Raw genomic sequence first — 23,189 nt, 5'->3', positions numbered from 1 at the left:
GAAATGTAACGGAAACGTGGTGGTATCTCTTGTACTATACGTAGATGATATTTTGTTAATTGACAACAATGTCAAGGTATTATCGGACGTAAGGGTATGGTTGTCCAAACAATTTGATATGAAGGACTTAGGAGAATGTGCACACATTCTTGGGATCAAAGTTATAAGGGATCACAAGAAAAGAATGTTGTACCTATCCCAAGCTTTATATATAGATACAATCCTTGCTCGTTTTAGCATGCAAAACTCCAAGAAAGGTTTCTTACCTTTTAGGCATGAAGTAGCCTTATCTAAAGAGATGTCCCCGAAGACATCAAAGGAGATTGAGGGCATGAAGGCAGTTCCTTATGCTTCGACTATAGAAAGCCTTATGTATGCAATGCTGTGTACGAGACCTGCTATCTGTTTTACCGTGGGCATGGTTAGCGCAGATATCAGAGTAGCTCTGGACAAGGACATTGGACTGCTGTGAAACATATTTTAAAGTACCTGAGAAAGACTAGAGATTATATGCTAGTCTACCAAGCAGACGATTTGCTCCCTATGGGTTACACGGATTCGGATTTCCAATCAGATAGGGACAATAGTAAGTCTACGTCAGGCTATGTGTTTACTCTAGGAGGTGGAGCCATTACATGGAGGAGTGTTAAGCAAAAATGCGTCTCGGACTCAACCATGGAAGCTGAGTATGTGGCAGCCTCTGAGGCAGCCAAAGAAGCTGTATGGCTCAGGAACTTTCTAATGGACTTAGATGTGATTCCTGGTTTGCCCAAGATCATCACAATTTATTGTGATAATAGCGGTACAGTTACAAACTCGAAGGAACCACGAGCTCATAAGGCAAGTAAACATATAGAGCGCAAGTACCGCCTGATACGGGACATCGTCAAGCGAGGAGAAGTTATCGTCACAAAGATTGCATCAGAAGATAACCTAGCAGATCCTTTCACAAAGGCCCTTCCGGCGAAAGCTTTTGATCGGCATGTGGAGGGAATGAGAATCAGATGTAATGCAACAGATATGGCAGCTTAGTCTTTTAGTATAAGTGGGAGATTGTTAGAGTGTATACTAAAATTCTAACTTTTGTAAATATTTATTTGTTGAAATAAAAGAATCACATTGGTCAATATCTGCATTTATTTGTTAAATGTACTTATTCAATTAATTTATATAGTAGATAACATGGAGTGGGTGTCACACTCAGAAGATCATGTTGTCGGTTCTCAATAAATTATAGACAGTTGCTCGCGACTAAGATAGAAAGGAACAAACTATCAGAATAGTCGTAGTGTAATTAAGTATTAGTTTATTTTGACTAATAAATTACACTGATATACTTTAAGTGTATTGAGTAGGACCATTTAGGTATGTTCTTTTTGTACTGACTTAGTAAAAGAACTAAACCTTAGTTATTATGGAAGTGTGTGCTCTTAATCCTAATATAATAACAAGCACATATATTTAATATTTATTTCTTTGACTTATCAAAGGGTGAGGTTTAGCTCGATAAATTAATATGTCCGATAAGTTGGGAAATGATATTACTTATAGTGTGTGTTGTTGATTATAGAAGGAATCTGTGTCCTAGTTATCTAGGTTGAGAATATCCCCAAGAGGAGCTCATAAGGATTGTCATGTTAAACCCTACAGGTGGACCTAGTCCGACATGACAATAAAGTTGAGTGGTACTACTCTTGGAGCTAGATATTAATTAAGTGAATTGTTAGTAACTTACTTAATTAGAGGGCATTCGTAATCTTAAACACAGGGAGACTAACACACTCATGATAAGAAGGAGCTCATAATGTAATTTGGGATTGGTGCGGTAGTGCGGTAATAACTCTCTAGTGGAATGAGTTATTATCGATGAACTTGAGTTGTGTGTTCGGGGCGAACACGGGATACTCAAGCTCATCGGAAGGCCAAAACCAATTTCTCCTCTAGGTCCCAGTCGTAGCCTCATTATAGCCTCAAGTCCATCCAAATGTAAGGCTCTTCTTGGTGTCCAAGAAGTGGGCCGGTCCAATGCTTGGTGACCAAGCAAGGGTCGGCCACATCCTCTTTTATTGAGGCCGACCCTTTGCTTGGTGACCAAGCATGTAAGGGCCGGCCACAATATTCAAACAAGGAGGGTTGTTTTTGAATTTTTAAAATCTTCTCTTTGTAGAAAATTATAAGTTTTAAAAGAGAGATTTTAATTTTTTGAAAATTTTCCTTATTTGAATTTGGCCACATGTTTTAATAGAGGTTTTTAAAAAGTTTTAAAACTTTCCTTTTTAACCATCCTCATGGTTTAAGAAAAAAGGGAGATAAGTTTTAAAATTAAAATTTTCTATCATCATGTTAAAAAATAAAATTTTATAAGAGAGTTTTAAATTTAAAACATGGTTTTAATTTTTAGAAACTTTCCTTTTTTAACTTCTACTTTAGGAAAGAGAGCTTGTAAAATTTTATAAGAGTTTTTCTCTTGTAAAATTTTATAAAAAATTATTATTCCTTTCCTAAATATGGTGGTCGGCCACCTTGCTTGGTGCCCAAGTAAGGGGTCGGCCAAACTTAATCCTAAACCATATAGGATTGATCACAACCATTGATTGGTGATTGATTCAATCAAGAGGAAAGGAAAGGAAAAATAAAAAGGGAAAAGGAAAAATTCTTGGATGATTTTATTTTTTGTAAAAGGTTTTTCCTTATTTGCCTTGGGCAAGTAATATAAAAGAAGGGGTGAGGGGGCTTCATGAGACACAACTCTTATTCTATTGCTTGGAGGTATTTTGGTGGTCGGCCCTCTCCCTTCTCCCTTTCCCTTTGCTCTCTTCTCCTTGGTGGTGGTGGTGGCCGAATCTTAGAGGAAGAGGAAGGTCTCTTTTGGGTGGTGTTCATCTTGGAAGATCGTCGCCCACACGACGTCCAAGGCGTGGCGAGGAATACGGCAGAAGATCTCGAGGTCATTAGCTTACAAAGAGAAGGTATAACTAGTAATTTTCTTCCGCATCATACTAGTTATTTTCTTTGTAAGAATTCTAAATACAATAGATAATTAGATCTAGTTTATCGAATTTATTTTTCGATTTTGTGTTTTCTTCTTTTTCGAATTTGTAATTCGATTGTTCTTTTTGGTTAACCTAGAGTTATTTAAGGAAATAAATATTAGCTTTCCTTAAAAGGCTTTGCCTAGGCGGTGGTGGTTGCTCCCATATCCAAGAAGGTCATGTGCCTCGCCATGAAGTCCTGGAAGCCAATTTTGGAAATTAATATTTATGGAATTAATAACTTAGGTAGATTTGAATCAATAGTGTTAAGTTCTGCTTGCGATTCAAATCTAAACCATTAAGAACAAATAAGTTAAATTTGGAATCAATGATTTTAAGTTCCGTATGCGATTCCTTATTTAACTTCTAAAGAACACAATAGGTTATTTAAGGAAAGGTTCGACACTTGTACAAAAATTTTTTGTATAGTGGAACCGGTACGTTTTCCTAGGATTAACCAACAGCGCGAACCATCTCCAACCCTACAGGGCCAGATGAGAGGTGCACGAGTGAACATTGATGTAATTTGTATGTGCCTTGGTGATGTAGGACAGATATTAATAAAAGCACAAGTATCCTAGACTCTTGAGCCGATCGGCCAAGTTAAAAGACGAGCGACAATTATAAACTCTTGTCTACACATTATAGCTGTCAAGCGGGCAATGTTAAACCCCTGTCTTCGTCAACCGTCGAGTGACGACGTTAAACACCCATTTTCATCAGCCGTTGAGCGGCGACGTTAAATCCCTGTTTTCGTCAACCGTCAAGCGGCAACATTAAACCCCTGTCTTCGTCAACCGTCGAGCGACGACGTTAAATCCCTATCTTCATCAACCATTGAGCGGCGATGTTAAACCCCTATCTTCATCAACCGTCGAGCGATGACGTTAAACCCCTGTCCTCATCAACCGTCGAGCGGTAATGTTAAACTCCGGTCCTCGTTAACAGTCGAGCGACGATCCTAAACCCATGTTTACATCATTCAGCGGTCAAGCGGCGACCTTAAAACCCCAGTTTTCAGTAATGGTTAAGCCGTGACCTTAAACCCAAGACTTCAATCAGCATCAAATGATAATTCAGAAACACTGCTCAAAAGCATGGGTTTTCACTATAAGGCGGTCGTTCAGTAAGCCTGAATTGATTAATCGCACGGCTATGAAAACGGATAGTCCGTTGCCGATCGAAAGGTCACGAAGCCACATTGGTAAGTGCATTATGTTGAGCAGTTCGCAAATCGAAAAAAATAAAAAGGAAGAGTTGAACGGCGCGGAACGAAGGAGTGACATTAAATAAAAAGATTCGTCAAACGGGCGACCATTCATTAGCACTTGCAAATTTTTACAAGCTCAAAAAGGAAGTACAAAAACGAAGGCGCGCGGGAGCAGGCTCACTCAAGATAATCCAAAATGTCGTCGGGTAGCGACTCGGTCATCTTGTCCCAGTTGATGACTTTGCTTGTCAGAGCGGTGGGAATGTAGCCACCATCTTTCAGTTGGTTGAGCGTCCCGTAGATCGCGAGGTTGAAGAAACAGAGTGCTTGATCGGTGACCTTATTGTTGAAGGTGTTGGAACCCCATGGTAGTTTTTATATGTTCAACTAAGTCCGATTAGATTTTGTTAGTATTTGATTTATGTATAAGTATATAGGAACTTAGGAGCAAAGGAAGTCGAGTGGAAGACGCAACTAGCGAGAACGATGACATGAGAAGAGACTCGACAGGCTCGATGCATCCAAGGGACGAGGTGCTGCGGAAGAGTACACCGACAGACAAGAAGGATGTGCATGGCGGTCCGAGGGACGAGAATCTGAGGAGGAAGTCTGCTCAAGGAGAAAGCCATAAAATAGGTTTGAGTAAGTCCTATTTCAGTTAGCCGAAATCACCTAAGCGATCGAAGCAACAAGAGAGCCAAAAGGGAGCTGCGGAGCTACGACGCTGCTGGAGGCACCCTTAAAGGAGTTAAAGGCACCTCCGCGTCTTTCAGTGGAAAGGTGCCTTCAATAGGGTTGACGGCGGCCTCAACCCACCATGGAAGGCATCTTCGACAGGCAAATATTGTCATTGCCAAAGGATAAAGCTTTATCCTTTGGTGCCTCGCTAGAGGCGCCTTCCAGCCTATTGGAGGTGCCTTCCAGCCCTGGATAAGATTTTTCAAGGGCTATAAAAAGACCCCTAGACCTAGGAAATAAACATCAACTCTAGTATTCATTTCCTAGCAACTGTTTGAGCAATTAACGAGTGTAAGAGGCTTCTCTGCCTTCAACGAAGGAGATCTTTTAGAGCTTTTTCATTGTCCTTGGATTAACAACTACCTAGGTTGTAATCAAGTAAATCTTGTGCCTCATCTTTTTAGTTGTTAATTTAATTTAGTATTATTGCTGCTTTTAATTATTAGAGTTGAAAGAATGGGAAGAGTGTTATTTTTTTTATAGGCAATTCACCCCTCTCTTGCCGGCCACTAGCGGTCCAACAATTGGTATCAGAGCACAACCGCCTCAAAAGGGCTAATCACCGATTGAAGCACCGAAACGATGGTCGGATTGACAATCTTTCCACTGAAGTTTGAGGGAGAATTTGCGTCATGGAAGAAACACATGCAAGTATTTTTCAAAACTGATTTTAAAATTTTATTAATAATTAAATATGATTTTGTAGGTCCCAAAGACCCCCAAGGAAATAAAAAAGAAGAGTACTAATGGACCAAGAATGAGCAAGCAGATTTTGTAGCAAATGGACGAGCCGAGTTCCATCTACTCAGCGTACTTCCACCCCAGGAAGTAAATCGGATCAGAAATTACGAATCAGCAAAGGAACTTTGGGAGAAGTTCCTGGAGTTGCACGAAGGAACTTCCGAAGCAAAGCTCGCGAGACGGGACCTACTTCGGAACCAACTGACGAACCTCCGGATGGAAGAAAGTAAAATAGTTGCACATCTGCACTCGAGGATCAAAGAACTTATCATCAGACTCACAAATCTCGAAGAAAAGGTAATGAACCAAGATTCATTAAGATATGCTTTAAACGCATTTCCTAGGACACCCGAGTGGACATTTATAGTCGATTCATTTTACATATCTAAAGACCTCGAAGTTAGTTCATTAGAAAGTCTTTTTTCCACTTTTGAACTTCACGAATCAAGATGTGTAGACTTGCGAAACAAAAAAGAAAAGACAGACCACAACATAGCACTAAAAGCCAACCAAAGGGATAAATCAGATTCAAACTCTGAAACATCCATCGACGTAAATGAAGCGACACTATTGGTAAGAAAATTTAATAAATTTATTTGATCTAATAAATTTAAATCACAGACGAAAAGGGACTATCGGAATAAAAGGAAGGTCCGATGCTACAGCTGCAACGAAGAATGACACATCAAGGAGACTACTCCAAACTAAAGAAGAACAAGAATGGCAAGGGCAACAGACCAAAGCACAAGAATTTGAAGGCCACATGGGATGAGTCGCCGTCCTCTGAATCTGAGATCGAAGCTTACGCCGAACTAGCTCTATTGGCTGACCACTAAGAAGAAGACGAAAGTAGCCCAGAAATGAGTATCGATAAAGGGGGAGGATCATCAGAGGAAAGCTCCGATGAAGGGGAAGCCTCAGTACATGAGGTAAGTGAGGTAAGTGCTCTTTCATCCGAACAATCTTTCTAATTTATCAAAATACTTTCTAAAAATTTGTGCAAATTAAAAAATGAAAATACTAATTTGAAAAGATAATTAGCCAAGATATACCCATTAGAATTATTTGATAGTTTAAAGTTAGAAAATGAAAAATTAAAAGAAAAACATAGAATTATTCAAACAAAATTCTGCATGCACAAATACCTATAATCATTCAAATGTTAGACATATCAGTACGCTAATTTGGTATTTATGATTTCATAGGGGTCAACTTAGAAAAATCCCCAGAAGTAATATACCCCTCAAATTTTTAATTAATCCAGTATGAAGGAACCTATATTAAGTTCCAAAATCGTATTTGGATTGAATTTATTTTGAACTTTTAGAGAAAAAAATTAAATGTTTAATTTCTTTAAGAGACTTTGTCTAGAAAGTGGTTGTTGCTCCAATAACTAAGAAGGCCTAGTGCCTCGCCACAGCCTGGAAGTCAATTAATGAAATGAATATTTAATTGACTAAATGTTAAAGTATTTAAATTAACTAATGCTTTCAATGTTTGTCAAAAATTCTATCAGAAATTATTTAGAAATTTTTTATTATTTCATCACTTATATTTTTTTAACAGTTAGAAAATTTTTCAAAGTGTTTTCTTTTGACTCTAATTTTTGGGCTTGCACCTTAATATTTTTTTGAAAGCTTTCCTTAGACTTTTTAATGAACCCTATTTTTTTAATGTGATCAAAAGAGGGAGAAGTGAAGAATAAATCTAGGGAGAGGGTACTTGCAAAATTTTTACTTAGAAAATTTTTTCTTACTTGCAAATTTTTACTTAGAAAATTTTTTTCTCACTTAGAAAAATTTTTTACTTGCAAATTTTTTTTACAAATATTAAAACTATTTCTTTGTATGGTTTACCCTAACTTAACTTGAGTTTGATCGCATTAAAAAGGGGGAGATTATTGGAACCCAGTGGCAGTTTTGATGTGATCAACCAAGTCTGTTTAGGTCCTATTAGTATTTGGTTTCTGTGTCTAAGTGTGCAAGAGCTTAAGAGCACAGGAAGTCGAGCGGAAGACGTAGCTAGTGATATGAATGGCACAGGAAGAGAGTCGACGGGCTCGGTGCATTAGAGGGACAAGGTGCTGTGGAAGAATACACCTGCGGACGAGAAGGATGCGCGCAACGGTCCAAGGGACGAGGAGCCGGGGAGAAAGTCTGCTCGAGGAGAATGCCAGAAAATGAGTTCGAGTGAGCCCTATTTCGGTTGGCCGAAATCACCTAAGCGATCGAAGTAGCAAGAGAGCCAAAAGGGAGCTGCGGAACTGCTGGAGGCACCCTCAAAGGAGTTAAAGGCCTTCGTATCTTTCAGTGGGAAGACACCTTCAATAGGGTTGAAGGCGCCTTCAATAGGGTTGAATGCGCCTTCAACCCACCATGGATGGCACCTTCGACTAGGCAAATATTGTCGTTGCCAAAGGATAAAGCTTTATCCTTTAGTGTCTTGCTGGAGGCGCCTTCCAGCCTGTTGGAGGTGCCTTCCAGCCTCGGATAAGATTTTTCAGGGGCTATAAAAAGACTCCTGGACCTAGAAAATAAACATCAACTCCAGTATTTATTTCCTAGCAACTGTCTGAGCAATTAATGAGTGTAAGAGGCTTTTCCGCCTTCACCGAAGGAGATCTTTTAGAGCTTTTTCATTATCCTTGGATTAACAACCACCTATGTTGTAACCAAGTAAATCTTGTGCCTTATCTTTTTAGTTGTTAATTTAATTTAGTATTATTGTTGCTTTTAATTATTAGAGTTGAAAGAACAGGAAGGATGTTATTTTTTTTATAGGCAATTCACTCCCCTCTTGTCGGCCACCAGCGGTCCAATAATTAGTATCTGATGTCTCAAAATTTTATATCTGATGTCTTTTATGTTCCTAAATTTCACCAAAACTTATTAAGTATAGGACAATTATCCGAAAAGGGTTATAAAATATACATTACTCAAGGGTATTGCACCACAAGAGATGGAAAAGGGAAATTGATAGCAAAAGTAAAGATGTCTCAAAATCGATTATTTCCTTCGAAAATTCAACATAAATTTCTTTCTTGCTTTAATTCTGAGATTTTGGATGATAATTGGTTGTGGCATATGCGTTTTGGGTACTTTCATTTTTCTAGGTTAAATTATTTAGCGAGAAAGAAGCTTGTTTTTGAGTTACCTGATATTATGAAGCCTAATCATGTTTGCGAGACTTGCTTAATTGACAAGAAGCATAGAGAACCTTTTCCTGTAGGAAAGTCGAGAGCCACAAAACAGTTAGAACTTGTTCATTCAGATTTGTGCACAGTTAAAGTTCCTTCACATGGAGGTAATAAGTATTTTATTACTTTTATTAACGATTTGAGTCGGAAAACTTGGGGTTATCTTCTACATCAAAAGTCAGAAGCATGTGATATTTTCAAGCAATTTAAGTTATTTATTGAAAAACAAAGTGGACATGAAATCAAAATCTTAAGAACTGATAGAGGTACAAAATATATTGTTTGTGATGATTTTTTAAAGAAGCATGGTATTCAACATCAAATGACACCTAGATATACTCCACAACAAAATGGGTTGGCTGAGAGAAAAAATAAAACTGTTATGGACATGGTAAGATGTATGTTGAAATCAAAAAAACGTGCCTAAGCATTTCTGGGCAGAAGTTGTATCTTGTGATATTTTTGTCTTGAATAGGTGTTCAACAAGAAGTGTTCAAGATAAGACACCTGAGGAAGCTTGGAGTGGAAGAAAGCCAAACTGTCAAACATCTCAAGATCTTTGGTTGTTTGGCATATGCACATGTACCAGATAAGTTGAGGAAGAAACTTGATGATAAAGGTGAGAAATATATCTTTATTAGCTACAGTAATACATCAAAGGCTTATAAGCTATATAATCCTAAAACTAAGAAAGTTATTATAAGTCGTGATGTGATTTTTGATGAACATGATAGTTGGAATGGGTCTATTGAAAAAGAAAAGTCAATTGTTATTCCTATTATTCCCAATGACCTTTTGGATGAGCAGCCTACTCAAGATAATATTCAAGTTTCTGTACAATCTGAAGCACCAACTAAGAGATCACAACGCGAGCACCGATTACCAGCTTGCTTGCAAGATTACATATTAAATAATGATAATGACCTGTCTGATGAGGAAATTGTTTAGTTTGCTCTTTTTGCAAATTGTGATCCTATATCTTTTGAGGATGCTGCAAAAAAGACTCATTGATTAAAGGCAATGGATGAGGAAATTCAGGCCATTGAAACTAATGGTACTTAGGAATTGACTGAATTACCTCCAAGAAAAGAACCGATTCGAGTAAAATGGGTGTACAAGACAAAGTATAAATCAAATGGTGAAATTGATCGTTTTAAAGCAAGGTTAGTTGCAAAAGGTTACAAGCAAAAAGCAGGTATTGATTACTTTGAGGTTTTTGCTCTTATAAGTAGACTTGATATAGTTCATATGCTTATTTCACTTATTGCTCAAAATAATTGGAAACTGTATCAAATGGATGTGAAATCTGCTTTTCTGAATGACTTCTTGGAAGAAGAAATATATGTTGAACAACCTTCAGGATACGTGAAGAAAGGGGAAGAGAATAAAATTTACAGGTTGAAGAAATCTTTATATGGTTTAAAATAAGCACCGAGAGCATGGTATAGTTGTATTGATTCTTCTTGAAAATGGTTTTTTGAGATGTCCTTATAAACATGCTTTGTATGTTAAACATACTAAATCTGGTGATACACTCATATCTGTCTTTATGTTGATGACCTGATCTTCACCGGAAATAACTTAAAGTTAATCATAGAATTCAGGGAGACTTTGGTTAGTAAATTTGAAATGACAGATATAGGCTTAATGAGTTATTTCCTAAGACTTGAAGTTATTCAGATGGATGATGGGATCTTTGTCTCACAAAAGAAATATGCTTCTGATAGTTTGAAAAGGTTTAGAATGGAGTGCTCAAAACCGGTTCCTACTCCTGTGATTGAAAAGATAAAGTTGTCCAAAGATGAAACTAGTAAGAGTGTGGATATTACAACTTACAAAAGCTTGATTGTGAGTTTAAGATTTTTGGTTGCTACGAGGCCAGATATTTCTTTTGGAGTTGGGGTACTTAGCAGGTTTATGGAGAAACCAAAAGAGTCATATTGGGCTGCAACAAAGCGAATTCTCATATATGTCAAAAGTACAATTAATGATGGAATCTTGAATTTTACTAATGAAACTGTGAAACTTGTTGGATTTACAAATAGTGATTGGGCCGGAGATGTTGAGACTAGAAAGAGTACATCAGGATATGCTTTTCATCTAGGTTCAGCTATATTTTCTTGGTCCTCTAAAAAACAGCAAGTGGTAGCACTTTCAACAACAAAAGCAAAATATATAGCAGCAACAAATTGTGCTACGCAAGCAATTTGGCTAAGAAAAATTTTAGAATTTCTTCAATACAAACAAGATGACCCTACAATAATTTTATGTGATAACAAGTCAACAATTGCATTATCTAAGAATCCAGTCTTTCATGGTCGCAACAAACATATAGATATCAAGTATCATAAAATCAGAGAATGGATTGAAGAAAAACAAATCAACATTGAGTATTGCCCTAGGTGAATGTCAAGTTGCAGACATCTTTACAAAATCAATGAAGACAGAGACTTTTCTCAAGTTGAAGAAGGCAATTAGAATGACTAACATTTGTGGCGGTTTAAGGGAGACTATGTTGTATTATTTAAATCAAGTCAAAATTAAGATAGAATATGTCCGTATTTAATGGATATGCTTTGAATCAAGTCAAAATCTAGATGCATAATTTAAGGATCCATGGCATGATTTTAGGATCAGATTAGTTTCTTCTACTGCTATATAAAGGCATGTGTAACCTATGCTTGTAATCATATTTTAGATTTATTAGCAATATAAAAAAAATTGATTCTCAAATTTTTATCTCTTCCTCATCTAAGTTACTGTTATCGAGTGTTCTCTTTTGTCTCTTCTTCATCTAAATGCTATCAGAAATGCATACAATTAGAAAAAAAAAAAATCTGATTTTTATTACGGAGTAGTGATTGACTAGGTGATGATTAGAGATCACTATTTCATTCAAGTTAGTGTCGTTTAGACGAAATTTTGTTTGGGTTTCTCATCTGCGTTCAATGTCGAATTTTATTTAAAAGAAATCCTGTGCAATATCCTCATCTGCAATCCTTTTGGCTGTTCTTTTAACTGAAAATCTGGTTCAGCACTTGATTCCCAGAAGTCATGATTCCTGTGATAAATAATTACCTGTAAAAGGTTCTGGTCTATGCAATATATACAACTTGATAATCTTACAAGGCTAATATGCTTTATAACATGGATCATATGATCGTTTGAAAAAAGCAACATATTCACTACAACAGAATGGCAGATTCCAAATATGTATAAAGGTAAATCCACTTTTGAATGAACATATTGAGTTTAGGCTGTCATCTGGCCAAGTTGGTAAAAGGACTTGGAATTTGTTATGAAACAACTGGACCAAAACTTACCTTCACAAAATGGGGGTTTAGGTTGTTTCTATGTGCACTAGAAATAAGTTCCAGGTAGTTTCAACACTCGTATGACATGAATATGATCAACTTAATATGCAAAATTGAGCTGCTTGCAAGTGTAAATTTCAAGCTCATTGGTGATAGGTAATGCACAATTTCCCACACTTGAGTGAACCATGGACTAATTTCTCCATCAATAATAATTGTGAATGTAGCTTAAGCAAGCATGCCTAGTAATTTATAAAAGCAGACATAATAGTAAAATTAATTTTATAATTTATCAAACACGCACTTGGCCTTGTACTTCCAGTAATTTCCAACTAGAATTTGCTGGTACTATGTGTTGTTTAAATTCCAAGGTGGTTTACATTAGCCACCTTATATTAGCCATTTGATTCCTTCATAGTCTGTTTGGAATGATATGAAATTCAATTTCTTTTAGAATTGGAATTGAATTCCATACTTTGGAATGTTTTTTTAGCTAAGAATTGATATGAAATTCAATTCCAATTCCATCAAACAAGGCAAAAGTAAATTACACCTCTTTATGTGTGATTTAGATAGGGAATTCAATTCTCCATATTATGTTCATTGTGCCCTCATTCTCTCTTCTTTGTAAAAAAAGAAAAGAAAAAAGAGAGAAGGATAAAATGGTAAAACATAAGAATTTCATAACTTGTTACAATTCATTCCAAACATGAGAATTGAATTCAATTCCTTATGGAATTCAATTCAATTCCATGACTTAAGTTATTTCCAAACAGGGTGTTACTATCTCCTCTTCCCCCCTATTTTTTTCTTCTCCTTCCCACTAAGTTGCTCCATTTATGGGATGATGGCCACTTTTATCATTGCCACCTCATTTAATAGCCATAATGACTACCTTACATGGTGACAAAAGGCGAATACGTTCGCCCCCAGCGCCCCCGCCAATCCGTCTCAAGACAAACACGGAGGAGATAAATCACAGGCGACTACTAGTCTTTGGAATAATGACTAACACATAAAGAAGATATTTACCTCGACTTTACCGAGATTCAAACCCATAATGACTACCTTACATATTGATGATAATCAAGTTCAGCAATGAAAAGTGATAACACCTCATGCATCCTTTATATGAGCTAAGAGATGAAGGAATATTGACCTTACATTGCCATGGTACTTTACATTTCTATACCATAGTTTCATTTTTTATTTTTTTTTTATTTTTTGCTACACGGTACACTACAAAAATTTCTAGGATTATCGACGGAAAAATCCATCGATACAAAGCCTTACCGACGGATTTCCGACGGAAAACAATCAGTTGTGAGGATATACGTCGGAACCTATTTTTCCGACGGAAATAAAACTTCCGTCGGTATATTACCGACGGAAATAAAACTTCCGTCGGTATATTACCGACGGAAAAGCTAAGCCCGTCGGTAATTTACGATACAAAAATACTGACGGAATACATATTCCGTCGGTATTCCGTCATAAAATTAAAAAAAAAACTGACAGTACTGTATATAAATTATATATATTCATATAAAATCATCACAATCGATGATATTTCATACATATAAACATCATATTATACAATCCATACGTACAATCATATTTTACATATACTAACAATTCATACAATCACCATAATACAAATCTTAACAAGCCATAACCACTACCCCTCCACAATTGATGCTATATTGATGCTATGGCATTCCTTAATTTCATATCCTTCAACGCCATAACCACTACCCCTCCACAATTGACTAGGAATGTTCCATCACCCATCACAGCCATAATTAAAATTTCTACTGTTGGAGCAGTTTCTATAGTCATAACATTGGGAATGTGCTCTTAATCCTGAAGTTAATAATTTGTGCACCAGGAATTTTCAAGATGCCATGTATATATATTTGTTCTTTCTTGGTGGCTGGATGAATATGCTTGACTTGATTACCTCAGGTACAATGTTTAAATTAATGAGATAGTATTATTGTTATATGAAGGAAAATGACTTTATGGTTCTGTGTCATCTAAACTTGAAATAAAATCTTATGCATAGATGGCTTCGGGCTTGCCCTATTTTATACAAGCGAAATATCTAAACTTAGAGTCAGTGGTAAATAGTTAAAACAAGAAGTTAGGGCATTTACTGAAAGTGAATTAAGATAACTGATGTTCCTTATGATGCTGATGTTGTTGTATGTAAGACCCACTCTTTTTTCTTTGTCGAAATTGGCATGAATCAAGTGCTCAAATAGGATTTGGTGAATGTGCATTGTGCAAGCAATAAGAAAATCTCACACTTCAACACAAATGAGTGGGGAGATGAAAAAGGTCCCTATGAAATAGGACTAACTTGACTCTGAGAAAATCCATCTTGACAATACTTAGTGGGCACAGGGTTGTCTCAAGCTAATAGACTGATTCTATCTTTATTATAATATAATAGATAAAGTATTAAATCAAGAAGAATCTAAATCTAAAACTTAAATACTAAGATAATGAGGAAAAATAACACAGCTTAGCTGGCTCATTTATTTTTGTTAAAATAAATAAAAAATTAATCTAGAAAAGTGGGCAATTGGACCACAGTGGGTAGAGGCTATGACATTCATTAGGATGATAGGGAAATTGGAGCAAGCGGTACTTATAATGAGTAGGGTGTGGATGAAGTAAGAAGGTTAAGAATGTACTCATGCAAGAGCTTATTAGGTTGCGCCAACAGCAGCAAACTACAGATAATCAATTACAGTCATTGACACAACACCTTCAAGGAATGGAACAACGACAACAACAGATGATGACATTCATGACGAAAGTCATGCAAAGCCCTGGATTCTTTGCACAATTTGTGCAGCAAAATGATAGCAATAGATGCAATTACTGGAGTTCACAAAAAAAGATTGCCAGAACACCAAGGCACTATGCTTGAAGGTCAAATAGTAGAGTTCCAACTATTGATCAATGAAGAAGCTAAAGCGTTGCTGAGTCAAATTTCAAAGATGAATGCATCTCCAAGGTTTGAATCTTTAGAAATTTCAAATAATCTTCAACTAGAGAACTCCCAAACTTCACCTGAAGTATTTGAAAGAACATCAAGTCAGAATTCTGGTGTTACTCAATCACAGATCCTTTCAAATTCTGTTGCTTCATTTCTCCCTGTGCTCTCGGCTGAATCTGATCAGTCTTCTGTAGTAGTTATACCATAGTCCAACACAGCTCGTCTGTATGGATCTACACAACGCATGAATAATAATATCATGGTGCTGAAGCTTTGATGTTTTTACATAGCCTTTTGGTTGTTGCTGCCTACAGTTTCTATCCGGCATGACTACCATTTCCTTTTTGACAGCAATCTTCTTGTTTTTTTACCTTTGTTTTAACAGCAATCATTTCTGTTACTAAAACCATTGTCAATTTTTCAAGCTTACAATTGATAAAAAGCCAGTGGCATAGGCTTATATGATTGTTTTCTCCTGAAATATCACTTCCACGTTTGTTCTCGGTCCTGTAACTTGACAGTCAAATCCTCAAATTTAATTTATAACTCAGCATTTGACAGTCAATTGGATATTTTTCTATAAAAAATTTCAAATCTAAAGAAAAAAAACGACAAAGATTAGAAAATATTAGAAATTATTAGACTGAAAAGTAAATTGACTCGTACCAAAATTAAAATTGAAAAAAATGTACATCATGAGAATATTATATATATTTTAAGAATGTCAATCCGATCAATAAAGGAATACGGAAACATATAATTATTGGATTGGAGGATATGAATTATATAAATGATCAGAATTTAATCTGCCAAAATAATATTTTTTTAATTTTTAAAATTATTATTAAATATGTCTAAATAATAATACATCTTCATCTATTTTCATATTTAATTTCAAAATAAATTTTAATTAATTTTTAATAATAATACTTAATTAAAATTTTAATTAATAAATTCATTTTCTGGTTGACCAGAATCTGGCCAGCCAGATTTACCAGTATTTAAATACGTGTTCGGATCCTCTGTCCCGAATTTTCTCTATTCCCATATCTCACTGTCGATCGGACGGTCTAGATTACATCTCAAGGATGTCTTGCACATCACAAGGATACTGCATATATCTTAAAGATATCATGATATTATGAAATATAATCTAGATCGTCCGATCGACAATGGAACATGAGGACAGATAAGATTCGGGAGAGAGATCCGAACTACCTTAAACTGCACGCCACGCAATTTAAAGGGTAAGACTAGAATTGTAATTTTCTTGCGGAATAAATCAACTCCTGCGCGGTTCAAACCGGTTCGGGATTTCGGTTATCCGATACGACGAGCCACCTTCGTCCCACTCTAACCCTACGGTCTCTTCTTCCCGTTCGCTCTCCTCTCCTGTTGCGAAAGCAGCGCATCCACCGACAGCACGCCTCCTCCGGATCCAAGCCGGCGCCGCGGCCGCCTCTTTGCACTTTCTTCTTCTCCGTCTCGCTTCACTACGCTAGCTGCTTGCCCCTCCGGCCGCGGTGCCGTTGCGGTCGCTGCCCCTTTTACGCCTTACTTCATCTGAACAGCCAAAAATGGTTGTCGGGTTGATCAATGCTAATCCCGTAGTTTATCAGAAAAAAGAACGTCGACCTCGTGGTCTTGCAGCCGTAACAGATGAGTATGCGGAAGAGCCTATTGATCTGCTAGAAATTTTCGGTACCCTTTTTAGCATCGCAAATTGTCCGCTTTATTTGATCTATGTAGTTGCTTCAGAAATCATCGTGTGAATTTCTTAGTTATATGAAGGTATCACTGATTATGTAGTATCGGCAATTTACTAAAAGATGTATTTAGATTTTCGAATTTAACAAAAGTTGCACACTATTTTGGTATTTACCAAAGGACGTACCTTTTTACAAGAGTCTTCCCATTATACTCTCTTGACAAATTTAACTGATTTCCTTTTTATTTTCTTTGTCATTCCTCTCTCTTTTTTTTCTTTTTTTTTTTTAGTTTTTATTTTCTCAACCCTGTTATAGGAGATCAGGCCTAACAACAGAAAAAAAAAAAAAGATAAAAGGGAAAAAAAAGAAAAAGAGAGATTTAAGATTTTCAAAACCTCTGGTTCACCACTAGGAATGCCGAAAATAACAATGGAGAGCATATTTGGATTCCTTCAATTTTAAAGATGTACAGGACCTGAAATGGTTGCAATCTGAGGTCTCTAGGTCGATCAATAGATTTCGATCTTATTTTTGGCATTTCTAATGGTGGATTAGAGGTTTTGAAAAAAACTAAATCTCTTTTTTTTTTTTTCTTTTTTCTTTTTTTTTTCTATTATTGGGCCTGATATAGGGAGATATCAGGCCCAATAACATGAAAAAGAAAGAAAGAAAGAGAGATTTAGTTTTTTCAAAACCTTTGGTCCATTACTAGGAATGCTAAAAATAACAATGGAGAGCATATTTGGACTCCTTGCAATTTTAGAAATCCACAAGATCTGAAATTACTGCAATCTGAGGTCTCTAGGTCGATCAGTGGGTTTCGGTTAAAATTCACTGATGGACCTAAAGAGCTTCGATTGCACCCATTTCAGTTTTGTGGATTTTTGATGTTGCACGGAGTTCAAATATGTTATTCATTGTTTATTTCGACTTCTAAAAGATGTTAAAATATAATAAGAAAGAATCAGCAAAACAATCCCCATACGTTGGGCCTGATATTATTCATATCAGGCCCACACATGAGGATTTTTGCCAATTTATCATTATTATAATTTTACACTTCCGTAGAAGCCAAAATAAATAATGAATCAGTTTTTGTTGATTTCTGGGGTTGCAAAGAATTCAAATATATCATCTATTGATTATTTCGACTTTATTAAAATGTTATCAAAAAATTAACTAAACTCTAAACATTGTGGGCTTGATATGATTTTCATATCAGGCCTATGTTATGCATGAATGCATGGAAAAAAAAAGAGAGAGGAAAGAGAAGAGCGGAGAGGAAAAATTAGATTGGTTGCATGCATAGGAGAAAGTAAATAGAAAAGAGAGTGAGAAACGACAGTGAAAAGGAAAACGTCAAATTTGCCAAAAGGATAAAATAGGAAATGCACTTTAAAAAGTGCATTCTTTGGTAAATACCAAAGTAGTGTACGCCTTTTGATAAATTTTAAAAAAAAATCTACATGCGTCCTTTGGTAAATTGTATCCTACTTAACATATGATCTATGAGGAATGGTAATTTAAACTGTGCCCTTTGTATCTGAAAAGCATCAATAGGCAATATTTGACTGGAGGATCTTTGTTCTAAATGATTTATGAATTGCATTTCATTTTTTTAGAAGAAAGTGTTTCTTAACTTGCATATGGTAGAATTGTGGAGAAACTCATGAAGATATATTCTCTAGGTGATGCTTGGAAAAATTAAAGCTATTCATGTGTCATTAGAAATTGCTACTGAATTAGTGATGGTCAGGGAGAAAGAGTTATTAAGAATCTAAGATATCATTGTGAAACATGCTCATCCAAATTATTTTTGTCAAAGATATTATTGTGAAACATATTCATCCATATTCAGGGACAACAAAATACCTTCAACAAAAGTATTTTTATGATTTAAAATTCGAATCAATATGTAGTTATCAATTTCATCACGGGATTTTCTGACTTATTTTATTTTCATAAAAAGTAATCACGAATAATACCTTTAATAGAGTAAGGTACATGTTCTCTTCTTGGTATTTGGGATTATTTTATGTACTCCTAGCCAACGCCAAAATTTGTGTAATCTTCAAAACTTTGCATTTATAAACATCATTTTTGTGTATTCACCTCCATTCATTTGGGCTACCGTTATGTGGATTACTGCCAAGAAGTTGAGCAGACAAGAAGTTAAGAGTAGGCATGACTTGTTAAACAAAAACCAGCAATATTGATATGCTGTTAGTATGATGAATAGTAATCATCAGATGATAAGACTGTCGGATCATTTGTTTTTGCATTTTTTTTAGTGTCATCTATGCACTAATTTTTTATATTTTATATTTTGGCAATAGTAATTAGGGATTGTGGTTTTGGTCAGTTTGTGTACTGGCATTGAGATCTGATTACTATGTCACAATTTTATATTTTTTCTTCTATTTTACTTAGATGCTTCAACTACTTAATGCTCACAGATCATGTAAGAGATATCAAGGACCCAGAGCACCCATATTCATTGGAAGAGTTGAAAGTGGTAACAGAAGAGTCAATTGAAGTCAATGATAAAGAGAGTCATGTTAGGCAAGTCAGCATTTTTTCCTTCACTTTAATAGGGTCATTTACCTAGTTGGTTATGAGATTTATTGTTGAGTATCTGTTTGTATATGTGCAGGGTCACTTTTACACCCACGATAGAGCATTGCAGTATGGCCACTATTATTGGACTTTGCTTGCGAGTAAAGCTTATGCGCAGTCTTCCTTCTCGTTACAAGGTTTGAGTGCCATGCAAAATCAATTAATAAAGTGTTTGTGAAATCTGCTCATTACAACCCGTATCAATATGCATGCCCAATGTTAGAACTACTAGAAGCATGACAAATGATTTTTTATATAGCTATAAGTTATACACCAAGAGTCGGCCTTAAGTTCCTATCTTTTTTATGTTAGTACTAGGTAAACTAACCAATTATACAAGTATACTTCTTTGGTGTATTGATGAGAGTATTGAATTTGAAGCTTGAATTATAAAAAGAAAAACTTGATACTAAAGGCTTTAGCGTAAGGAGAATAAAAATTGAGCATAGTTTCAGTAGGTTAAGATGGATACGAATTTTCATGAATAAGAGTTTTAAATGTCTTTATCTTATTATTTAATAAGGGGGCATGATAATGATGAAAATATTATTAATGGTATAGAGAATGAGCAATAATATGATTGTGCTATGGTTTGCAATACTTTATGAATCAAAATATTAGGTGTTAGAAATTAATGCGTATCAAAAGTTTGATATAGCCAAGACAAAAGTTATAAGATGGACCCGTGGAGTTACTTGAGCAACTAAGATTAAAAAAAGTGTCAGAGCAATTAGGTGTAGTGTTAATAGATGATTAAATGAGACAAAGTAGGTTGAGACGATATAAACATGTTTAAAGGTAATCAATACATAATATAGTGAGCAAAGTCAAATCAATTAGAGCAAAAAACATAATGGGTAAAGTGATACTAAAGAACTTCAACAGTCATTGAAAAATCAGATCGTATCACATTCACCAATGTAATTAAAAAATATTATTGATTCAAGCAGGGCTAATGATGTAGGGTTGCATAGAGCTCTATGTAGTGATAAGATTTATGCAGTGGACTCTGAAAAGTTGGGACATACACTATTTGATGACAATGATATATACCTGTAAGATTTCAAATTTGTTTAGATTATAGCAGGCATAGCTTGAAAACTCGGCTGATTTTGATATTTATCCTTCCAGTTGGATCCAAATCAGACCTGAAATATTTAATGTTGTTTCTTATTAATCAGGTAAGGGAATACAATATAATTATTATTACACTACATTTAGGTGATCTAATACACTTCAACTATTTTTATTATGAATTTTATAATTTAATTTTGTTCATCATTGCCAATATATTTTTAGTTATATACTCTTAACATTTTGATATATATATTAATAGTAGTATGCTAGTGATAAATTATAGTGTAAATATATTGCATAAATACTTTTATTTTATACACTAAACATTTTTTCTATTAGTTCCAATAATTATTGATTCTATCGATCCCATAAGTAGATATTTTGACATGCTGATACAGATTTTGCAAACTATGCTCACATGTTATGAACTTCTTAACATAATCTGTCGGAACTACCTGATTATGTATGAATTGCAATTGGGGCTCTGAACTTTCTACTTGGCTGATGTAAAGCAACACAATATAAAGCAAAAGCTAAACTGATTTCACTCGAGACATTGGGGTCTAGATGGTAGAGGTTAAATGAGGTTGCCACGTAGTGGAACAGCAGCAGTCTGGTGCTCTCCGACTCCAACAGAAGATGTTAGTTGAACCTCGAGGCTGATGCGGAAGGACCAATATTAGAGAACAGTGAGAATTTAGAAGATGAGGTTGTTGGTATGGAGGAATTCGCTACTGATTGTGAAGGACCAATATTAGAGAAACAGTGAGAATTTAGAAGATGAGGTTGTTGGTATAGAGGAATTCGCTACTGATTGTGGAATTTGGTCCCGTTGTAGTATCATGGCTTGTGGCAGTTCTGTGGCAAGCAAAGGGGGTTTAGATAGTGGAAAACATTGAGAGATTTAGACTTCAGAGTGCTTGGGTTTGTTTACTAATAGAGTGATCGCAGCAACCATTCGATTTTTACCTGTGCCCCCAATCATCAGTCAAATTTTTTAATAATCGTTTAAGTTATATTGTGTTTAGAATGAAGCTGATTATTAGACAACTGCAACAAAAAGGTAAATTTAGCCGTAACTCAACTCTACTGAATTATATGTTTTGAACCAGCATGACTACAGATGTCCTTTCAGCGTACCCTTTTACCACGTTTGGATGCAGTTTCCTGCCGATCCTCGTGTTATTTTTACCGTGTTCATTAATTCTCTTCCTTGAATGGGGCTAAATCTTTTTGTAGGTGGACATCCGGGTGGCTCCTGGAACGCATGCAACAGAAGCCGCGGGTACAATACCATACTGTTTTGGGAGATGAGATCCTCTGTCCTCAAAATACTGTGTCCTCATGTCCCAGAGCCGATCGGACAGACTAAATCACATCTCAAGAATGCAGTGTACATCATGAAAATATCATAGCCGTCCGATCGGCTCTGAGACATAGGGACACAACATTTTGGGGACAGAGGATCTCATCTCCTGTTTTGGCTGTTGGCATCACTGTTTTTCCCTCTTTGTTTTTCTGTGCTTCATTCATACTCAATTTCATTTCGCATTATTCCAGTGAACAAGCAGTTAAATGACAAAGAGCGCGTTGCAGCAGCGCTGGAGAATCCAAACCTACAGGAAATGGTGGATTCGTGCTTAGAGCCAACTTTTGCCTGATTAATTCAGAGAGTAATTATATTTCAGCTGCGACATTTAATATGCGAAATTTTCGTGCCCACGTAAGAATGCATGATTTGAATTCCTCATTCCTTGCATGTGTTGTTGTTTCTCCTGTAGAGCCACAGGCGTGGTTTGTGTATTTTTTATTTTTCCAGAGCGTTGTGCAAGTGAAAGACAAAAGGAACCATTTTTCTGATGTAATTTGGAATATTGAACAGCTATTTCACGTAAATACAATCGATAATAAATTAATTTGTTCTATTATATATTGTGCCTTTTAGTGCTTCCAGGGTAATATAATTCAGCTTTGTTTAGCACATTATTTTATTTTTTTGGTGCTTCCATTCATAGATCACTAACATTTGCTAGAACTTTATTTTGACCAGTATCGTTTTCGCGTCTGCATCATTCCTCCTTTATGTGATGTGGAAAAAAAATTCTACAAAATAGAAATGCAAGCAACTTATTAGCAATAAATTTGGTTTTTTAATTCAAAAATTAAGAAGATCCTTCTGATGAGATAATTTGATTAAGTTCCAATCGATGTGCTCATTTTTTTTTATTTTTTTTTTGCCAAAATCCAATAATTCAGGTTGCATAGTGAAATAAGCTTGTTGCCAAAATCTGACTATTTTTGAGTCTTAACAATGATAAAATTGCCAAAATTTAGAGGGGCAGAGTGATGAAATAAGTATTATACGGTACGGTGTATATATAACTTTCAATAATAAAAATAACATAATTAAAAAATAAAAAAAATACTCAAAGTTAATATGTTACCAAAAAAGAAAGCTAAAAGTTACTTAAAAATATATTCAAATATAATTCTTTAAATAAATAATTTAACATTTTTTAAATTTTCAAAATGTCCTAACTTTTATGTTC

The 23,189-nt window shown here is 35.5% G+C and overlaps 1 protein-coding gene across 1 annotated transcript; it reads left to right on the top strand.

Annotated features, from left to right (window-relative positions):
* The first annotated feature begins 16,549 nt into the window (after nucleotides 1-16,549).
* LOC122024381 (protein AE7-like) lies at nucleotides 16,550-22,568 on the top strand. Its single transcript, XM_042582999.1, has 5 exons — nucleotides 16,550-16,939; nucleotides 19,404-19,509; nucleotides 19,601-19,700; nucleotides 21,880-21,925; nucleotides 22,201-22,568. The coding sequence occupies exons 1-5, from the start codon at nucleotides 16,816-16,818 to the stop codon at nucleotides 22,299-22,301; spliced, it is 477 nt and encodes a 158-aa protein (XP_042438933.1). The 5' UTR covers nucleotides 16,550-16,815; the 3' UTR covers nucleotides 22,302-22,568.
* Nucleotides 22,569-23,189: the final 621 nt, after the last annotated feature.

Source organism: Zingiber officinale, chromosome 9B (genome assembly GCF_018446385.1).
Source record: "Zingiber officinale cultivar Zhangliang chromosome 9B, Zo_v1.1, whole genome shotgun sequence".
NCBI lineage: Eukaryota > Viridiplantae > Streptophyta > Magnoliopsida > Zingiberales > Zingiberaceae > Zingiber > Zingiber officinale.
Note: the sequence above shows the minus strand (reverse complement) of the source record. Positions and strands in the feature narration are given on the sequence as shown.